We start from the raw sequence: 20314 nt of genomic DNA, 5'->3' as shown, positions 1-20314 counted from the left end.
CGTCTAGTTAGAGACAGAAGGTGTTGTTTTTTAGTACATCTGCTTTTACAGTGAGCCAGAAACACTAGGCCTCATTCACCAACCGTTCTTAAAAAGAAATGTCTTCGTAAAAGCCACTTATGCAGTTTTTACAAAGATTCTGACATTCACCAATATTTTCTTATCTGGGGTTTGTTCTTAGATAAGAACAGAATCCACACACACTTAAGAGCACCAGGGTGTGAACAGTCCTGCAGCAACACGTCATGAGTCTTATGTAAATGTTTTCTTAGGACCTTTCTTAGAACAAATTTAAGGAAAAAACTTAGGAAGATGTTGGCAAATGAGATCCAATGAATCTTTGTCCAACAGCTTAAATCAGAGGTGCGCCTCCTTTGCTGTAATGAAAACATGCTGCTGCACTGGCCCTTTTGCGGATACGTCTGGTCACCCCTGGTTTAAACAACACCTCTGGGAACAGGTCTGTGTGCTGTCAGTGCTTCCTGAGTGGATCTGCCGAGTGCTGAACTACGTAGCACCTATCCTCTGCTGCATCACTCACAACAGAGCTCCAAAATACTGCACATGTGGAAGAAGCAACATCAGCAAAAGAAGGTGTGCTGTGAGTTTCATGAAAAGCAGCTGCACACAAGCCTAAGATCACTACGCACAACATTAAGTTGAAGAAGACTTCCAACTCTGTGGTAACACTTTGGGAAAGGACATGTTCCAGCATTGCTGTGCCCCTGTGCACAAAGAAAGCTCCATGGATTTGACTCCAGTGGGCTCACCTCAACCCCACTGAACACCTTTGGGATGAACTAGCACATCGAGCCGGGCTTGTCCAGCATCAGTGCCTGACCTCACAAATGCTCTTTTGACTGAACGGGCACACATTCCCACAGACACACTCCTAAAATGTTACAGAAAGCCTTCCCAAAAAAGGTGGAGAAGCATTTTATAGCTGCAAAGGTCCAACTCCATATTAATGCCCATGGTTTTAAATTTTTTATTTAATTTTTAAATTTGAATGTCCGACAAGCTCATATGGGTGCGTTGTTTAGGTGTCCACATACTTTTAGCCATATAATGTACCTGTCTAATCAGTATGAGCAGTTATCATAGGTTTCATTAAGTTTATATATATATATATATATATATATATATATATATATATATATATATATATATATATATGTATATATATATATATATATATATATATATATGTGTGTGTGTGTGTGTGTGTGTGTGTGTGTGTGTGTGTGTGTGTTAACATCCACTTGACCAAATGACTTCGTATCTATCTATGAGGATCGATATAATAGCCACTGATTGCTAACTTACTTGCCAACGCGCGACAAGCAATGATTTATATCAGCGACTCGCCTGGGCCACACTTGCTTTATTCGTTGCTCTGCTCTGACCACAGTGACCAATCTTTATGATTTTATTCTGTAAGTCATTTTCACGGTTACAGCGCTGCACTACGAGCACGAGCTACTCGTCCAGCGTGTTTACCCACGTGCAGGCGACACACAACCAGGCGCACGTGGACGGTACGTGCACGGATCGAACCATTCTGGTGTACCTCGCGGGGGTGGGGGGGGGTTATTGTTAGACATTGTAGCCGGTTATTGCTTGCAGCTGGTAAAATGGCGAAATGAGTTATTATTTTAAGCTTGAGCTTGCCTGAGCCTGAAGACATTTTTCTAATCAACCAACACACTTTACCAAAACAATAGAAAACCCAAATGTCCATTATTTTAACATGATCAATGTTACAGTAAAACCCTTAGAAGGCAGGTGTGGGTTGAATGGTGATATGGATAGTCAATAAATGGTCTATATTTGCATTGTGGACATCTCTGCAAATGGATCATTTCACATTAAACCAATCTGAATGACTTTGTTTACATCTAGAAAAATCGGTGGAACGCCCCTTTAAAACCTTCCTGAATTATAGAATAAAATTATAAGAATCCGTTGGGTAATTTTAAAAGCCACTGTACATGACAAGTTATCATTGTTCCCAGTCTTAATAATAAAGTTGACTCGGATTGCAGATTCGCTACACGGAAGAAACCCCCCGCCTTGGTAAGTGGGCCGCTCCGGCCATGCTCTCGCCTCATTCGAGCCTCATTCAGTTCAAACTGAGCTGAAGTGCTCACTCCCAGCCGCGGCTCGCGACGCTCCGTCATGTGTCAGAACGCGGAACAAAGCGAACACCGGTGTTGTCAGACCGAGTCCGCGGTTGTTCTGGTCTAGCTATGTGCGCTGAAGGATCTCCCGAAAGTGCACTTGCGACGTGAGGAGATGTAATGGACGCGGGGGACAGAGAGCGAAGACGGGTGACGAGAGCCCGTGAGAGGTCGAGCTCCCGCACCGGGGCGGGCAGTACTGTGCTGCGCGCGCTAAGCGTCGGGAACTTGGACGACAATGACACGATGGAGGACGAGCGCCTCAAAAACGACCTTCTGGAGCGGAAGGTCGTGGCGCCGCGGTACAGCCTGGTCCGAGAGATCGGCAGAGGCAGTTACGGGGTGGTGTACGAGGCCATAGCGCGGAGGTCTGGCGCTCTGGTGGCCGTGAAGAAGCTGCGCTGCGACGCCCCCGAGAACGTGGAGCTGGCGCTGGCTGAATTCTGGGCCCTCGCGAGCCTCGAGAAGCGGCACGAGAACGTGGTCCACCTGGAGGAGTGCGTGCTGCAGCGGAGCGGCATGGCGCAGAAAATGAGTCACGGCAACAAGCGGTCGAGGCAGTACTTGCGCCTGGTGGAGACTTCCTTAAAAGGTGAGAGTAACGCACTTCTCGTGGTCTTTATATCGCGTTTTACAGGAAATGGTGCCGCTCGTTTGAAAAACGGCGAAGTAAATTGAGTTTAGTGGCGGTTTCATGGTTTAACCTACATATGACGTCACCCGGGCTGTGTGCCCCCCTCTTTGTTATATTTAGCTCTCAAGCTAATTTCGCGACAGCAGTCAGATGCTAACTCTTGACTTCCTGCTTGTTCAGTGAAGAAAGCTTTACTGGAGAAGAGTGGGATCTGCTTTGTTTGAGGTGGAAACTGGTCCAAGCTGGAAAAATCTGCTGCTAATACGAATATGAGCGAAGGTGAAACTTGTTGCAGCACTTGAGGATGGCTGGTAAAGGAAGCCACGCAGCCTGTTGTGAACAGTTTTTGGGTTTAAAAAGATGGGAATGTGCGTCAAGCTTTGTTATGCAACCTTAATTTTGGGAAGGGGGACAGGGAGCAGAGTCAGCCCCCGAGTGGGTCATGGCTTGAGTTCCTTATGTAATTTTGTTTTTAACAGGTCATCCTGAAACATATCTCAGCTTCTGCTTTGTCAACAGTGTTCATACACAGCCTCTCCCAAAACTCATTTGATTTAGAGGTTATACAAGGATGAACAACGAAGAGGAGCTCCCCCCCCATTGTTGTGTGTTATATACAATAAAATGATATTTTTGTGTTTATATAACACGTTTAGGCAAAACTCCATATTTAAATACTGGAGGAAATGCTGCAGTTTTTTATGGATATCTTAATATCCGAGCACAACCAGGCTGCAGTACAGTTATATACATAATGTGCAGGATATGCCTTTCTTCTTCTGTGATCTGGCCTTTAAAAAATGTGGTTTGTGTAGTATGGAGGGGAGCTGATGGCTGTCAGTTTGGACATTTGGACAGAGCTGTCATTTGAAACTTGTTTTTCTAAGACCAGTCTTGGTTCTAATTTGGATAAAAGTGATTTGGGAATGTTTAGTAATGAATGCGCTGTAAATGACGTATCATCATATCTCATTCTTGTAAAGCAAGAAGACACACAAACTGAAGTCCTCCCCAGACTAAAGTTATTTAGCTTTATACCTGTAGTCTTAAATATGTTGCAATCTAATGACTGAGTATGGTTGGGGTTTGGACGGCAGACGAGTTGTATGCAGTCAGAAAGAGTCAATAACAAACAGCTTTAAACTGGTTTCACAGCAAGTCAGCCTGCTGGCACTAATGACAGAGCAGCAGTCAACAACCTTCCTCATTCCCTTCCTGACTACATTCTCTCTTGTTCACAGCCACCATCTTACCTGGCTTTCTTGTCTCACTTCAAGAGACAGAGAACCTGTTTGCTTGTTGTTTCATGTCACACTTGTGGGAACTGCGTTGGACATAACTCCTTATACCCCAGTGTCATTAAAACGACAAACTCTAACCATATAAACCATTTAAAGTGCTTACAAATATTGTTTTCCTTTCAACATTTTCTCCTCAGTATTTTAGCAGTTCTCATTCCAGGACTGACAGTTCAGGGATACCATGTGTTTTAAGGATTGGTTCAACATGCATCTGTAACGAATCTGTACACAAAAAAAGGATAATATATGAACTGACCCGCTTTTTTTGAACATCTAGGAAGAAAGTTTTTTTTTTTTTTTTATTATTAACACATGGTTATTGATATCTCTTGCTTTTTTTTTGGACACAAGACTAACGCTTGACATTACTATATCGTATGTCCATAATTTTGACATGTCAAAAGGTTGGTGTCCTGTTTGTTTCATTACATAGAAATCTTTAAATGAATGTAATGAACTAGATAAGTTTGCTTGTTTTTTAATAGGCTTGTATGTGTTCATGTCTGTGTGCAGGTGAGCGGGTACTGTCCAGTCCCCAGGAGCCGTGCTATTTGTGGTTTGTGATGGAGTTCTGCGAGGGAGGAGACCTGAACCAGTTCATCTTGTCTCGTCGGCCCGACCCACACACCAATGCCAGCTTTATGCTGCAGCTGAGCAGTGCTGTGGCTTTCTTGCACCAGAACAACATCGTGCACAGGGACCTCAAACCAGACAACATTTTGATTTCAGAACGCTCAGGCACGCCCGTGCTCAAGGTGGCTGACTTTGGCCTGAGCAAAGTATGTGCAGGGCTGGGGATGGCGTCAGGCTGTCGTGCTTCTGACGAGACAGAGGACAACAAGAACAAAAATAACATCAACAAGTTTTGGCTGTCGTCAGCATGTGGCTCGGACTTCTACATGGCCCCTGAGGTGTGGGAAGGCCACTACACAGCTAAGGCTGATATTTTTGCCCTGGGGATCATAATCTGGGCCATGATCGAACGGATCACATTCATAGACGCAGAATCAAAACGGGAGCTGCTGGGCACGTATGTGCGACAGGGTGCGGACATCGTGCCAGTAGGAGAGGCTCTGCTGGAGAATCCAAAGATGGTGCTGAGCATTCCTCAGCGCCGCCGCTCACAAATGTCCGATGCCCTCCGGAAACTTCTGCAGGACATGCTGGCTGTCAACCCTCAGGATCGGCCTGACGCACTGGAGCTGCACAGCAGGATGGGGCAGGTCACCTGTGCTGCCTGATCCCAGACTCCTCCGGCGTGCTAACACAGGTATGCTTTTCACTTTGCAGGTTTGGGCGAACAAGCATGCCTGAACAGCTGGGCTGCACAGGTTAGCTGTTATAGACAAATATAATTGACAATGGTGGTGATGAGGATGGGGGGCGGTTCTCTTACAAAAATAACGCTCTGTAATTTTCTGTGACGCTCATATGACGCACGCGGTCATTCCAGTAGTTTGTAGTACAGAGATTGTTGGGGATAGCGTGGTTTATACTGTTTCACTGAACTGCAATAGAACAATTTGTCTATGGCATGGAAAATTTGCATGGAGTTTGAAAGATGGTAGGACAAAGTGAGGAGAAAAGACAGAAAGCATCATGGATGAAATGGCCAATTAAACAATTATTAGTTGATAAATTAATTGGTTATAGATGATCCTTAATTGCAGCTAAGGTTGAGTGATATGGCAGAAATGTAACTTTGTGATACTTAAACATTTTCACAGGACACAATACATGTCACAATTAATTGATTTTTCTCAGGTATGTAAACAAATTGGATTTGAAAAACAGCCAAACAGGTTCAGAATCAGCACATTTTATCACATTTTAAAAAGGCTATGAAATACAATGAATATGCATATTTTTTTACTTCAGCTTCCAATTCCTTAAAAGAAAGAAGTTGAAAAATTGTCAAAATTAAAGTAATGAAATAAATAGTGAAGTAAATTTGCATCAGCCTTGAATTTCCAGATTGGCACATCTCTAATAATGCCATAATGAATTTCCATCCAGTTAGATCTTTGTTACTGTGCAGTTGATGCAATTATACACCGCCTGTCTATCTCTGTATTTACTAAATACTGTTTTGATTGAGTGTGCATATGGCTCTTTGATAGAAAAAGATTAATCAGTCCTGTATTTGTTCCCACATCATGTCTTTGCTTGACCTTTCTAAATTTATTCACCTAGGATGAACCTTATTGAAGTATAAAATGTGCATTGATGGACCTTTTTAAACCCATAAACTTAGTTTTTTTTATGTTTGGTATCGTTAAAGGCACTCATCTTTAGAAGTAACTGGGTGTAGGGACATAAAGGTGGGCAATATGACAATTTTTTTTATTGTAATGGTTGGATATTTTTTGTGAAGTTTTATTTTAAGTCAGTACTTAAAGAACACTGACTGACTACGTTTCGTTTGAAAAAGATCATAATTAGTCCCCTTTAATTGGATTTTGGAGAAGAAAGATTTTGATGGTTGTTTTTAAACCTGACACAACTAATGCATTGTGTCTATGTGTCAGAGTACTGTGATGCATATTGTGTAAAATGAGTGTCTTTAAGTATTGTGATATATTTTGCCATGTCTCCTGCCACTATAGATATGTCCTCCAACTTCATCTGTTTGCGTGCTGAGGGGATTCTTTTGTTTTTAGAATTGTATGCTGGGATTGCTGTTATGCAACTGAACCTATTCACCCCCACTCCCTCTCTCATCCATCTCTCCCTCATCCCTCCTTCTCCCTCCCTGTGCTGAAGCCCTGCGGGACTCTTCAGCTGGCAAAGCAGGTGACAGGGAGTGGTGTTCTGAGAGTTTGACTCCATCACACATTGTCTTTAGGAATCTAAAATGGGGCAGTTTAGGCAGAAAGGGCAGTATCTGTACTGACTGAGCTTTGCGGTCTAGTAACGTGCTCATATTGTGTCTGCGTCGCCATAATGCTTTTATGAGGGGTGTTGGTTGTCTTGACCAATTAGTGTGTAGCATTTGTGGAAGGCTTGTTTTTGAAGGAAAGCAGGGCAGGGTGGGGAGGCTCTCAGCCATAATGAGAACATTACAGCTCTCTGCTGTTCACCTCCTTTTCCCATCCCCCGCTCCTTCCCCTCACCACACATACCACTGTTGCTGGGGCAAGCAAGAGAATGCTGCAGTCAGGCCCATTCACCACAGTCCTTTGTGTGAGTGTGGATGCTTGGTTTTGAAACCATATTAGCAACTTGTGTATGTACATGTTTCCATCTAGTTTATACTAGTTGTGGAGATCTTTTGCAGGTCCAAGTAATTTTTTTTTTTTTTTTTTTTTTCAGATCACATTTGTTCTTTTCTCCTTAGAGTTAAATTTCATCTAAGTTGTTGACATTGAAGATGAGGTTAGGTCTAAAATCAAGTTTATGGTTTGGGTTAGATGACTGAAAATATTTAAGGATTATTGTTTGATTCAGAGGAGACTTGTAAAGAACCTACAGTTTCCTTGCCAGTTTACTTGGATGTTACTTGACTTTGTATCTAACAACTGAAAAATACACCATTTTTGCATATTTCACTTTTGCAGAAAGCTTGTAATTCTGTAGTCTTTTTAGGTTTGCTATGTCATATCAAGCACATGTCCTTCCCCGCAAGAATATCTATGCTCACTCGCCCATACTTTCAACAGCATAGCTACAGATGTCTCTGATGGACAGGACTGTAAAATAATGTTATGTCACGTTGAAAATGTTGGCGTTCTGTCAGTGACTGATTCAGCATATTCTGTTTCATTGGTGTTAACAGATGGATAATTAGATTATATGTAGAGTCTCTCTATGCTGTGCTCTGCTGAAGACGCTGAGCTCTCCACTACTGCACAAAGTCTACACTCCATACTCTGCCCTCTCCGTAGAGATGGCCAATGAGAGCAGTGGTGATTAGCAAACAGATTCAACACCCTGACAATTAACGCTTTTTCACAGACTAGTAAATGGCGAGGTAAAACACACCCTACAAAGACTGAGTTAAAGTGTTATTTGTTTTGTTATCTTCACGGTTGTCTTTCAGAGAGAACTTTTGTTAAATTCATAAGAAAAATATGTAAATTTGTGTCCTTTATTTTAAAGATGCGTATTTTATGACTTGCTGAAAATTGAGAGATTTGCTATTAAGGTTTGTTTGAGAACAGCCTTGGCCCTCTGTCTATTTGAATTTTCGTATAATAATGGAATATAAAAGTTTGCACATTTTCCATAGTGGTCATCTAAGGAAAAAGCTTCTTAGCGCTTCTGTATTGTATACGGTAATGAAGATGTATGCTTAAAACATTGTATACAATCTGTTGGGATCAAATACGTTATTTTATAAAAGCATTAAGCAAATCTGAAACTGTCAGTCAGGAGCTTTTTCCTGGTGATCTGAAGCAGTTTTGAGATGTACACATGTAGAAATCTACAAGAAGCAGACAGGAAAATGGGTGTGAGACACCGAGAGAGAGAGAGAGAGTGATTGCAGTAAACAGCTCTCCTGCTGTTCATGACTCAGCACATAGTCAGAGCTGCAGTAGCGAGTGCAGGGGGAGGGGGCTCGTCGTCACTGTATACAGTTAAGAGGATTAAAGAGTGAACGAGATCGTCTCACTCTTTCTTTATTGTGCTGATGAAATCACAGGCTAGGTGCTGACACCATGCTGTATTTATTTTGATTGTTTGTTGCCCATAAACATGCGTTGGCATTAACATTCAAACTAATCTTCAATTTTAAGCTGTGTTTTTCTATTGGGAAACAAAAGCAGTGCTCTTATCACACTTTCCAGCATGGTTGTTAACTCTTCTTCTACACGCATGCTCCATGCAGGCTAACAGTCCTGCACATTGACATCTTAAGTAGGGAAAAACTGTTCATGAATTTTTCTGGCCGATTCTGATTTCTTGACAGCCAAATTGGCCAATGGCTGATTGTTATTATAACTCCAATCTCACTCTGTGGGGGCTAAATGGATGCCACAGTCAAGGAATGACACTAGCACATTTCTGTTAGCGAAGATTGCAATCTAAAGAACATTAGGCCTCATTCACCAACCATTCTTAAGAAGGAATTTCTTCATAAAACCCATTTATGCGGTTTTCACAAAGGTTTTGACCAGTGTTTTCTTATTCACGATTTGTATATAGGTAAGAACAGAATCTACACACTCAAGCGCAAAGGTGCAAGCGGTTCTGTGGTTTAAGAACATGTCACGAATCTGACACTTTTTCTTAGAACCTTTCTTCAGAACAACTAAAAGTAAAATGACAAGTAAAAACATGGGAAGATATTGGTGAATGAGAGAAATTTAGTGGGTGACGTGTGGTTTTAATTCTAAGAAAGAAAGAAAAAAACTAGTGTGCTACATAGGAAGCAACATGGAACTGTCTATTTATTACAATTAATCAGACATAATTGATATAGTTAGTTGCAGCAGCAGCATTCAAATACAGGATGAGTGCATTTACCTGCCTCATTATTTACCCCCAAAAACTAAAATACATATTGGCCAAAATATAAGTAGAAATTTGTCAGTTTCGTGTTTTGGAGAAAAAAATCTGCTGATTCCCATCGTAATCCAATTTTAATCATGCATGCCTTATCATAAAACTTTATCCTTTCTCTAAAATACCCCGCAGAAACCAAAAGGTTTTGTTGAGGGTAGTAGTTAGGTTGTTTTGGTAGTACAACCCCAAGTCCAATGAAGTTGGGACGTTGTGTAAAACATAAATAAAAACAGAATACGATGATTTGCGAATACTTTATATCCAGTTGAACACACTACAAAGACAAGATATTTAAATGTTCAAACGGATAAACTTTGTTGTTTTTTTGCAAATATACACTCATTTTGAATTTGATGCCTGCAACACATCCCAAAGAAGTTGGGACAGGGGCTTGTTTACCACTGTGTTACATCACCTTTCCTTTTAACAACACTCAATAAGCGTTTGGGAACTGAGGACGCTAATTGTTGAAGCTTTGTAGGTGGAATTCTTTCCCACTCTTGCTTGATGTACAACTTCAGTTGCTCAACAGTCCGGGGTCTTCGTTGTCGTATTTAGTGCCACACATTTTCAATGGGAGACAGGTCTGGGCTGCAGGCAGGCCAGTCTAGTGCCCACACTCTTTTACTACGAAGCCACGCTGTCATAACACATGCAGAATGTGGCTTGGCATTGTCTTGCTGAAATAAGCAGGACGTCCCTGAAAAAGACGTTGCTTGGATGGCAGCATATGTTGCTCCAAAACCTTTCAGCATTAATGGTGCGTTCACAGATGTGCAAGTTACCCATGACATGGGCACTAACACCCCCCCCCCCCCCCCCCATACCATCAAAAATGCTGGCTTTTGTACTTTGTGCTGATAACAATCCGGACAGTCCTTCTCCTCTTTGGCCCAGAGGACATGACGTCCATGATTTCCAAAAACAATGTGAAATGTGGACTCGTCAGCCCACAGGTTTTCTACTTTGCGTCAGTCCATCTCAGATGAGCTCGGGCCCAGAGAAGCCGGTGGCGTTTCTGGGTGTTATTAATTTATGGCTTTCGCTTTGCATGGCAGAGTTTTAACTTGCTCTTGTAGACGGAGCGACAAACTGTGTTCACTGACAATGGTTTTCTGAAGTGTTCCTGAGCCCATGTGGTAATATCCATTACAGAATGATGTCGGTTTTTAATGTAGTGCCACCTGAGGGATCGACGGTCACGGGCATTCAATGTTGGTTTTTTGCCTTGTCACTTACTTGCAGAGATTTCTCCAGATTCTCTGAAACTTTTGATGATATTATGGACTGTAGATGATGAAATCCCTAAATTCCTTGCAATTACACGTTGAGAAACATTGTTCTTAAACTGTTGTTCACAAAGTGGTGAAACTCACCCCATCCTTGCTTGTGAACAACTGAGCCTTTCAGGGATGCTCCCTTTATACCCAGTCATGACAGCTGTTTCCAATTAACCTGTTTACCTGTGGAATGTTCCAAAAGGGTGTTTATTGAGCATTCCTCAACTTTCCCAGTCTTTTGTTGCCCCTGTCCCAAATTCTTTGGAACGTGTTGCAGGCATCAAATTCAAAATGAGTGAATATTTGCAAAAAACAATAAAGTTTATCAGTTTGAACATTTAAATATCTTGTCTTTGTAGTGTATTCAATTGAATATAGGTTGAAAAGGATTCGCAAATCATCGTATTCTGTTTTTATTTTACACAATGTTCCAACTTCATTGGAATTGGGGTTGTAGTAGACTAATTTGAGTAGCTGGTGTTCTACAAAGGTATTCAAGTAGTGTGTAATAAAGCTTTTTTCCTTGAATGTGTGTCATTGTGGAGCTTTTACTCACACACATATTCTGTCTTTCCAGGCTGTTCCTTATGGGACCCCACATTTCTGCACAGATGAAGGGACAGCTGCTGTGGAATACTGTGAAGATTCCGTTGCAAATCTAATGTGAAGAAAAGGAAGCTTCCATGCAGTGACCTATTAGGATGCAAAAAAATTTTTTTTTCTTTTCTTCATTTTAATGTTTCCATTCAATCTTGTTTACAATGTAGTTTTTTCAATGTTGTTTCCTTTTGACTAGAGGGAAATTGTATTTTTGTAGTTGCCTAAGGTTGATTAAGTCTCTGTTTGTGAGCGGTTGTTTTCTAAGATGGAGATGCTTTTAAGTTCATGTACTTTACACAGTTTAATTGCTTCTGCATTTAGTTTTTTTCCTCCCCAAAAGACAATGATGCAGTACACATACATTCTACACATCTCCAAATTGGAACACTAAGTTCATTATGCTAAGTTCAAATTGTTACCAAACATGCAGAGATACTAAACCACTACTGAAGAAACTGTAGAATGATTTGAACCATAAGAGACACTGCAGTAGAAGATTTTCTAATCTGCTTCTTGTACTGTGGGGTCTAATCTACGAACAGTCCTAACCTAGGACATGTTCTCATTTTAGTGCCCTCAGACATGAGAAAAATGTGAGACATCTTTAATATTATTGTTATCTTGCCATGTTTTTTATTTGTGAGATTTATTTTTCCCCTTTTTTCATGTCTCGTTTCATGCAGTCTCTGTGCCTTGAATTGCAAAACGTGTGGAGGTGGAAATTTACACTTCATACTGCACATGCTGAAAATGGTCTCCATACCTTTTACATGCTTACCTTTTACTCTTGAATGCTAACCGAATGCATTTGAAACCAGTGGGTGCCAGTTGTACACAAAGATCAACCTTCACCTGCTAAAGAGCCTCAAGCTCACATAGACATATGCAGTTGCTCAACCTACTGTTCAGCAGAAATAGGGATTTTGTTTTTGATAATCAAGAGAAGGTGATGGTGTATTGCCGATGTTTTAGGGAACAAATATTAGTGCTTTTTTTTTTTTTTTTTTTTCCCTTGTTTTTAAAGCTCATGGTCAATCGTTAATGTTTTATAGTCCATTTTAAAAGGATTGATTGCCTTTTTTATTGGTTGATTGTAACAACCCAACACTACCTTTTTTGTATAGTTAATTTTTTAGTTGGAGTGAAACTGCTAGTGTTCCTGGAACAGAGTAAGAGTATTTCATCTTACCTTTCACTAAATCTGCTGTGGCAATGATACTGTCACATAAGCCAAACATACTTGGATTGGGTTGATCTGAACTCTGAATGAGGAAAAAGGTGTGTGTGTGTGTGTGTGTGTGGGAGTGAGTGACTGTAAAAGAGTGTGTGCCAGCATGCTCATGTGTGCTGTGTGTTCTACCTCTTGTGTGTTTAGAAACTAATCCACTAAATGAACAGGCTTTGTGGTCTTTGGTGAGACATAGTGGTAGCTGGTGTGTTTTCTGGACACGTTTTTAATTCCATTTAACTATTCCCTTTTTGTTCAAGACTTTGGACGAGAAAGATGCCAGTTGAGACTTTGCATCTAACCAGTATTTTAGTTTTTTTCTTATTTATCTTTTCTTGTAGGTTGTTATCCGCTGCTCCGCTGCTGCTGCTGGTACTTGAGACTTTTCATTGTGTTTGATGCAGAATTCTGAGAGATTTCTTCTGATTGTGGTTTGATTTTTGTTTGGAGCATTAGTACCAAATCTTTATCCCTTTGCTTAGCTCACAGTTTCTCAAATCCAGTTCAGTGCGTAGTCTATATAGTTTCGGATTTGACTTGTCAACTAATGGACAAACATTTTAAGGGTTTAGAACATGGAAGCCGAGATGTTTGGTTTGAGAAACACCTGACTTTGGTCCTCTCTTAGTGGAGAGAGTCACAGAGGGTCATTGTACATTTCAGTACTGTTCAGTTGTTTTTTCTGTACTTCTAATCAGCATGTTTGCTGTCATTGGTTTTCATTTTTCTTTTATTTTACACCTAATGACACTGTACCCCTCCATGTTTCACTACCTTTTTCTCAGTGGTGTTTTGATTGACTGACTATTTCTGAAGGTAAATTGCAGACCAGAATTCGCAGTTGATCATCAAGGGGGCCACGACGGGTACAAGCTCTAATGAGGCTGTTTTTGGGAGAAACAGGATTTAACGGCTAGTGTAGGACCTCCATTTTCAGAACTAAGGAATTACTAAATGGACTGTACCTTTTTACTCGGTTTAGTTGCCTGTAATCCAGAGTATGAGTGTATTACAGGGAGTCTTAATGCCTCTTTCTAACTTTGGTGTGGTCCAACATTTTTCACTCCTTATCGCACCCATGACTATGCAAGCTCTCCACCTTCAGCGAGAAACACTGTGATGTTACCCTGCTAAGCTCATTTCATCAGTCCACCTCTTCTCTTTTCCCTGCTCTGTCACGCTTTGTGTGTTTGGGGAACATCTTGTGTTCTTAATGGTTGAACATTGTTTTTCAGCTGATTTTACATAATTCTAAAACATGCAGGGGAACATCTGTAAGTTATTAATGTTATTCCTTTGTGCTTGTGACACTTTCCTGTCAATAAACTGTATAATTAAAAAAACATCTTTAGCCCTTTTATTGTCTGGGACAATATGAACTGTGAAAGAACTTTGCTTGTAATAGTACAAAGTTCATAAATTCACATTTGTTATAATGTTGATGTCTATACATTAACGAGAAATCAGTTTATGTATTGCAGTGCTGAGAACAGAGGCACAGAGTGCTGATCAGCAGCCACAGATAAATCCCTTTAAAAAACAGTGATCAGCTCCGACACAGCCGTCTGGCCGCTCACTGTATCAGGCAGTCATGCGGGAAAAAGAGGATAACGTGTTCCTGTACACATTCAGAACAAAAGCATGCACCTGCCTGTCACAATACACTGGTGCTCAATGTTCATGTTCAATCTGACTCCAGTATCAGCATTCAAAATTCCAAATGGGGGCCTTTCTTGTGAATCGTTGGTAATTCTTTTCAGAAATGAGGCCTGATATTGAAATACATTTGCTGTGGCCTGAAGTCTGAGTCTGGCTGAAAGGTCTGTTGTGACGAGATCCTAGTAACAAATGAAAGCGCGCGAGACGTGGGGGAAGGGATGTAGGCTTCCAGCTTGGTGTGTGCTGTATGTGCCTGAGTGAGGGGGGATGGTTCTTGTGTGTAAGTAGGAAGGTTTTGCACTCAGTGACCCTGAGAAACGAGGGAAAACGTAGCTCTGCCATGGATGCTGTTGCGTCACTACTCTAGAGAGCATGCCTTAGAGTTTGGATGTGGTGGCTGAAGCTTGACTTACCCACACCTAGACTTCGATGATGAATCAGAATCAGGCTTTATTGGCCAAGTATGTTTGCACATACAAGGAATTTGTCTTACACAATAGATGATATGAGTTACATAGACATCCTGAATTCTACCATGCATTCACAGAGACGTTCTTTTATGTAATAACTGATATATCATGTAGCAGCCAGATAAAGGTAGCAATACTAAATTAAAAAAAAAAATGCAGGTGTTAGAGATGATAAAACTGGAGGATTGGACAGGATTCAATCTGTTTTCCCTCAAATATCCAACCCTCAGACCTAGTATCAGATTAGTGCAAACTCTGTGGCAGCACCACATATTTGAGATAACATGAGTTTGGCTGTTTTAACCCTCCTGAGACTGCCGGAGAAGTGACCAGGCTGAAAGAAATAGTGGTCAGAATGTAAGGAGTCAGCAATGATTTTATTTGCCCACTTATTTCTGGAGGTGATCAAGCAGTTTTTCCCCATGTGCCTTATCAAATTTTAAAAGTATTCTAAATGTATTTAAAATGTATTCTGAATACTGTTTTATGTATTGTAATAGAATGTTACTGAATACATTTAGGACAGTGTATTCAGTATTTAGCCATCACTGCTTTTTCAGAGTATTCTGCCCAGCTTCTTCATTCACCTCTTATTTGACTAATGCCATGTTTATGTGGAAGTAAAAAGAAAAAAATGCTGGTTCAAAGAAGGAGACAGATGAGTGCGTGACAGAAGCGGCACGAGGGTCTTATGTAATAAACTGATTCTGCAGATCTAGCAGCTTATATAATGACCAATCCAATAAGCTACATTTCAGTTTGCAAGGTTGTCCAAATCATTTGTGACAGCATAGACGCTTTGTTTAATGGTCTCTAATTAAAGAGCAATCTTGTCGACCTAATTTCTTAAATGAGTAATGACAGTATTACAGACACAGATGTTATTTAGCAGACACTGTTCTATTAATTTCATGCAGTTTCTATTTATTTGCTGAAGTTTTATCCATATGTCAAACAATAGTTGCTTGTCAGGAGAATAAACTGTCTCATTAAAAAGTAAATTCAAAGGAAACTCCTAAATGAAAACACTAATTAGTTCTCCATGCACAGGACTGAAATGATGAGACTTTCACAGGGGGAGAGAGGTCAGGAATGCGTGAGGCCTCACATGCACTCAGAATGTAGCATGAGTCTGCAACCAGGACTGCAGGGTCAGTTTATTTCACGCCACTCATTCTCCATACATCTACATACTGCTGTACTGCTGTATCATTAGAGCAGCTGGCACTGGCACGGTCTTAGAGCCTCCTTGCTGTTTAATTGCACCGAGCAGAGTGAAGGAGATGTGCATATGTGGAGAGAAGCTGCAATTTGTCTGTGTTTGTTTGGAGTGGAAGTAAAGGAGGGGGTGGACGTCAGCTGAACGAATCCATTCATTCTGTGATTTTTTGGCTGCGGCTCTGACTATGGGCATTGCTTCATTTTTGGTTGTGCTGTCTAGAAAGTTTCAGTTCACCTTCACTCTGGCCTTTATTCATGTCCCGACATGCCGTCCAGAGTTCATCTTAATCTCGTTGGCCCTAATAATTATTTAGGCGGCCTTGGAGAAGGGTTCCGCTTCTTTCAAGGGGGAGGATATGACACTGGCAGTCTAATATTAGAGATGTGTGACAATGAGAGTCAAGAACAAGTATCATGAGCAACTGGCAGAGCAAGAACTTGTAAGCACAAGCTTAAAACAAACCATCCTACAGGAGAACAAGCAGACAAGTTAGTACCAGTTTTTTTTCTCAAATCAAATCAAGTTAAATAACTGCTGAGGTGTGACAAGGCAGGGTTCACTCTCAGTCAGACTTACTCTGTTTCTCAGTGATCCAGGTTTTCTTGAGAAAACTTACAGTAAATTGAATTCTGGAAATTGTGATTATTCTTAGTGAGCAGTTTCAGTTGGACACAAGATCCCAAATATAGACAACAAAGGTGAATTCAACCGCTCTTTCAAATTTTGGTGCTATAGGAATGTGAAAATGGAAAAAAATGTCCATTGTGGTGTAAAAAGCGCTGAACAAAACAATTTTTATGATAATGAAGGAAACATGAAAAATATAAATCAAGACAGAAAAATCATGCTAAATATGAAAAGTTTAACAAAAGTGAAATAAAATGAAAAAAAAAAATAGTCTTGAGAGCTCATCACCCCAGAATCAAGAGAGCTATCAATCTGTCCATCCTTTCTGTGGTCATTTCCTCCCAAAAAGAACTGAGTCCTGTGTCTTCCCCAAAGCCACAACGCCCCCCCCCTCCCCAGGTTTATAATCCCTAACCAGACAAGCCCTCATCGTCAATAAGCCATTGAAGTGTCATCACTTTGAAGTGGTAGTCACCCCTCTAATCTATTTGTGCGTGTGTGTTTGTATTTGTGTGGAGCCTGACTTCCTGATATCTTCCCCTTGAGCCAAACAGCCTTGAACATACAACAGATAAGTTCTAGGCACAAAAGAACATCTACTCCAAACCCACACAGTGGCACATTTTAAACTCTTGTAATGATTATATTTCTGATTGTTTTTAATACCATTGGATAACATATAGCTGGATGGGCAAGATCGCTTACAGTGCGTAATTCAGTCATTAAGATGTCATTTTTTAACCATTCATTGTGGAGAGATACATGCAGGGTTTCCCCAAAAAATAACTTTTTTTTACTCATTCATAACTTATTTATCAATGTTTTACCATGATCAACATCCCATATTAAAACTCAGCATACATGTGTAGGTTCACTGGTAGTTTAGATAGTAAATAAATGGCTATATTTGCGCTGTAGATATTGTGGCCCTTGTTTCCCATAACCACCACTGTGAAGGAATCTGAGTTGGTAAGTTTCTCTACAATAAACCATTTCACATCAAACCATTCCAATTAGTTATATGACTGTGAATGGTAACTACAGGTAATACATAATCTCATGACTGATAAACTAAACAGACAGCACTGTATAAGGTAACCTACAACACATGCATCTATTTAACTGTTACTACTGTGAACTTTATTAATGATTGCTGACTGTTTCACTTTCCATAAGTGGCCTACATCTCTGGTTATCCCTTGGCTACTCTTCTGCTAAGAAAATTAGCAGCCAGCTTCAAATTTGAAGTGTGCCCTTTCCCCATTGGAAACCATGTGTTGTAGGCAGTGCGGTGCACTAACTTTGACCCTTTTTCTGCCCCAACTGTGTTGCAGGCAGAGCCTCCATCTTGCCTTTCTCCACTTACAAGTGCTCTGTCTAGACAATGAAGGGTCTGTTGTATTGCAAAGTGAACAAGATAAGCTTTGCTTAAGTCCTAAATAAAGCCCTTAATTAATTTTCTAAACAACTCCACCCATTTAATGATGACCTTTCGTATATAAAATGATTACATATCCATTATCTCAAATAACATTGGAGGTAAGCCACCTGTCTTCACTTTCAAGATCTTGCAATTTAAGATATTAGCTGGCTAGGTGTCTCCTTCTTCTTCTTTTTATTATTATTATTATGATCATTAATACTACTACTATAATATTACTAGGCTGAGTGCATGTCTAATCATTTTGAACACAGTCACTGACTACTTTGTGAGGATTGTCCTTTCAATTCCAGTCATGACACCTGTCCCTACATTTCCTTTAACACTTAACTCCAAGAGTGCTAAAACATCTCAACCCCATTGCCCTCCCCCCAGGGTGTGCTTAACCAGGGAGCTCACTGACTGCGTTGTATCAGAGGGACAGACTATGTCCCAGAGAGATGAGCAGTGGCATTGTTTGAACTGGCCTGGATTAAGCATTGTCAAATGTGATTCAATCTGTACAGGGCATCACAGGCCTGGCTAAACATGTTCAAACTTAGACTGGCCAGGCTGGAGCCTCAGTCAACTCATTTAAAACAACACTAGCCAAATTCACACGAATCAACTATTACTTGGCCTGCATTTCAATTCATTCATTTTACCAATGCCCTCAGCAAAACTAAACCTAGAGCTAAAGCCCACATGTCATCAAACCCTTGTGTCAGAAGGATGGAGTGTTGAAGGGTGTTTTGAGATAAGCTGTGGTTTCCGTGAGTGGGTAGAGATGTGGTAGAGTTGTTTTAAATAGTGATGGTCAAGGTCTGTTAACGCTGTGATGAATATTTCTAGAAACTTGCAGCAGAGTGCAGCCGCGTCTCTAGAACTGGGTCATGACAACTGCACATGCATCAGAGAAATAAGATTGTCCTGTGCACTGCAGAAAGCTAATCTGATATATAGATAAAAATGAAGGCCTAATGGAATCAGTAAACACTCTGCAGGCCGATTTCTACTATCGCCTACTAAGTCTATTCGCTCCTATAAAAATACTCATTACTCATTACTTTGAGATAAAATGCTGTTTATTATTATTAAATATCATAAGAAAATGGATAAAGACGTAAGAATTATAAAATGTGCAAACCATGTTCAGCACACCCCCTGGTGTGTGAGGTAACATAGGAGCATGGTAACAAAAACACTACCAACACTGCCCTCCTGTGGTGAAATTGTAGCAGTGTTCATAAACTTAGGTCTACCACAGGATGTCCAACAGAGTAACACTGCATCAATTAGTACACCTCTTTTTCATATTTCAACTGTGTAAATGTGACTTTAATGTGTGTATGTGTGTTCAATGGCTTTTAATATTTGTTACATGATAAGTGTATTTACATAAGCAGATAATCATGAGTGAATTTTTATTTATTTAATTTTATGTGACAATAGTCTGCTCCCTAAGTTACATTTGGTATCTCATTGCTAACAGGTGAATGGAAAGGAGCAAAAAATGTCAAAATGGCTCAATACAGTCAATGAAGTACTGTAATTTGGCAGGTTTATAATTTGTATAAGAAATACAGACTATCAAAACAAAGAGGAAGCACTCAGGTTAGACAAGATCAGTCCATTTGAGTCATAGGTCTGCAAAACTTGTAATTAACTCTCCTTGAAATAAAAGCTGACTGAGCTGTTCAGGGTTGACTGTATGTGACTCATACAACAGGAAGAACTACTACAAAGAAACTACTGTAATGTAACAGCTGGAAGAAGCCTCATGTTCAGCTCGATGAGTCAGATTTGAATAGGTCTACATTCTCCTTCTGGGAGAATTCTTCAGGAAGATAATGACCCAAAACACTTCAGAGTTGGGCAGGAAGGAAAGTTAAAGGCAAAAAAGTCCTATGGCTCTGGATCTGGCAGCAGAAGAGCTGGAACGAAGAGCTGGAAAGATATTGAGTGATTTTCTCTTTAACTGTGTTATTGTTATCAGGTGACTATACTGTATATTTACTAGGCAGAAATTCTGAAAAACTAAGACAATTTTTTTATTGTGTATGTTTTAAAGTTGTATGTCCTCAAAGAAACACCATTAAACGATCAATTAAGCCACAAAAAATGTGCCTTTTCTTCGTTATTATATATATATATATATATATATATATATATATATATATATATATAT

General features: G+C 40.3%; 1 protein-coding gene across 1 annotated transcript; it reads left to right on the top strand.

The window, feature by feature from the left end:
• The first annotated feature begins 2143 nt into the window (after positions 1-2143).
• On the top strand, positions 2144-12947 carry stk35l (serine/threonine kinase 35, like). Its single transcript, XM_017720480.2, has 3 exons — positions 2144-2772; positions 4629-5385; positions 11478-12947. Exons 1-2 carry the CDS (start codon positions 2301-2303, stop codon positions 5354-5356), a joined length of 1200 nt encoding a protein of 399 aa, XP_017575969.1. The 5' UTR covers positions 2144-2300; the 3' UTR covers positions 5357-5385; positions 11478-12947.
• The last annotated feature ends 7367 nt before the right edge of the window (positions 12948-20314 follow it).

The sequence above is a fragment of the Pygocentrus nattereri genome, chromosome 26 (assembly GCF_015220715.1).
Source record: "Pygocentrus nattereri isolate fPygNat1 chromosome 26, fPygNat1.pri, whole genome shotgun sequence".
Lineage (NCBI taxonomy): Eukaryota > Metazoa > Chordata > Actinopteri > Characiformes > Serrasalmidae > Pygocentrus > Pygocentrus nattereri.
The sequence above is the reverse complement of the archived record's forward strand: the minus strand, read 5'-3'. Positions and strand labels throughout refer to the sequence as shown.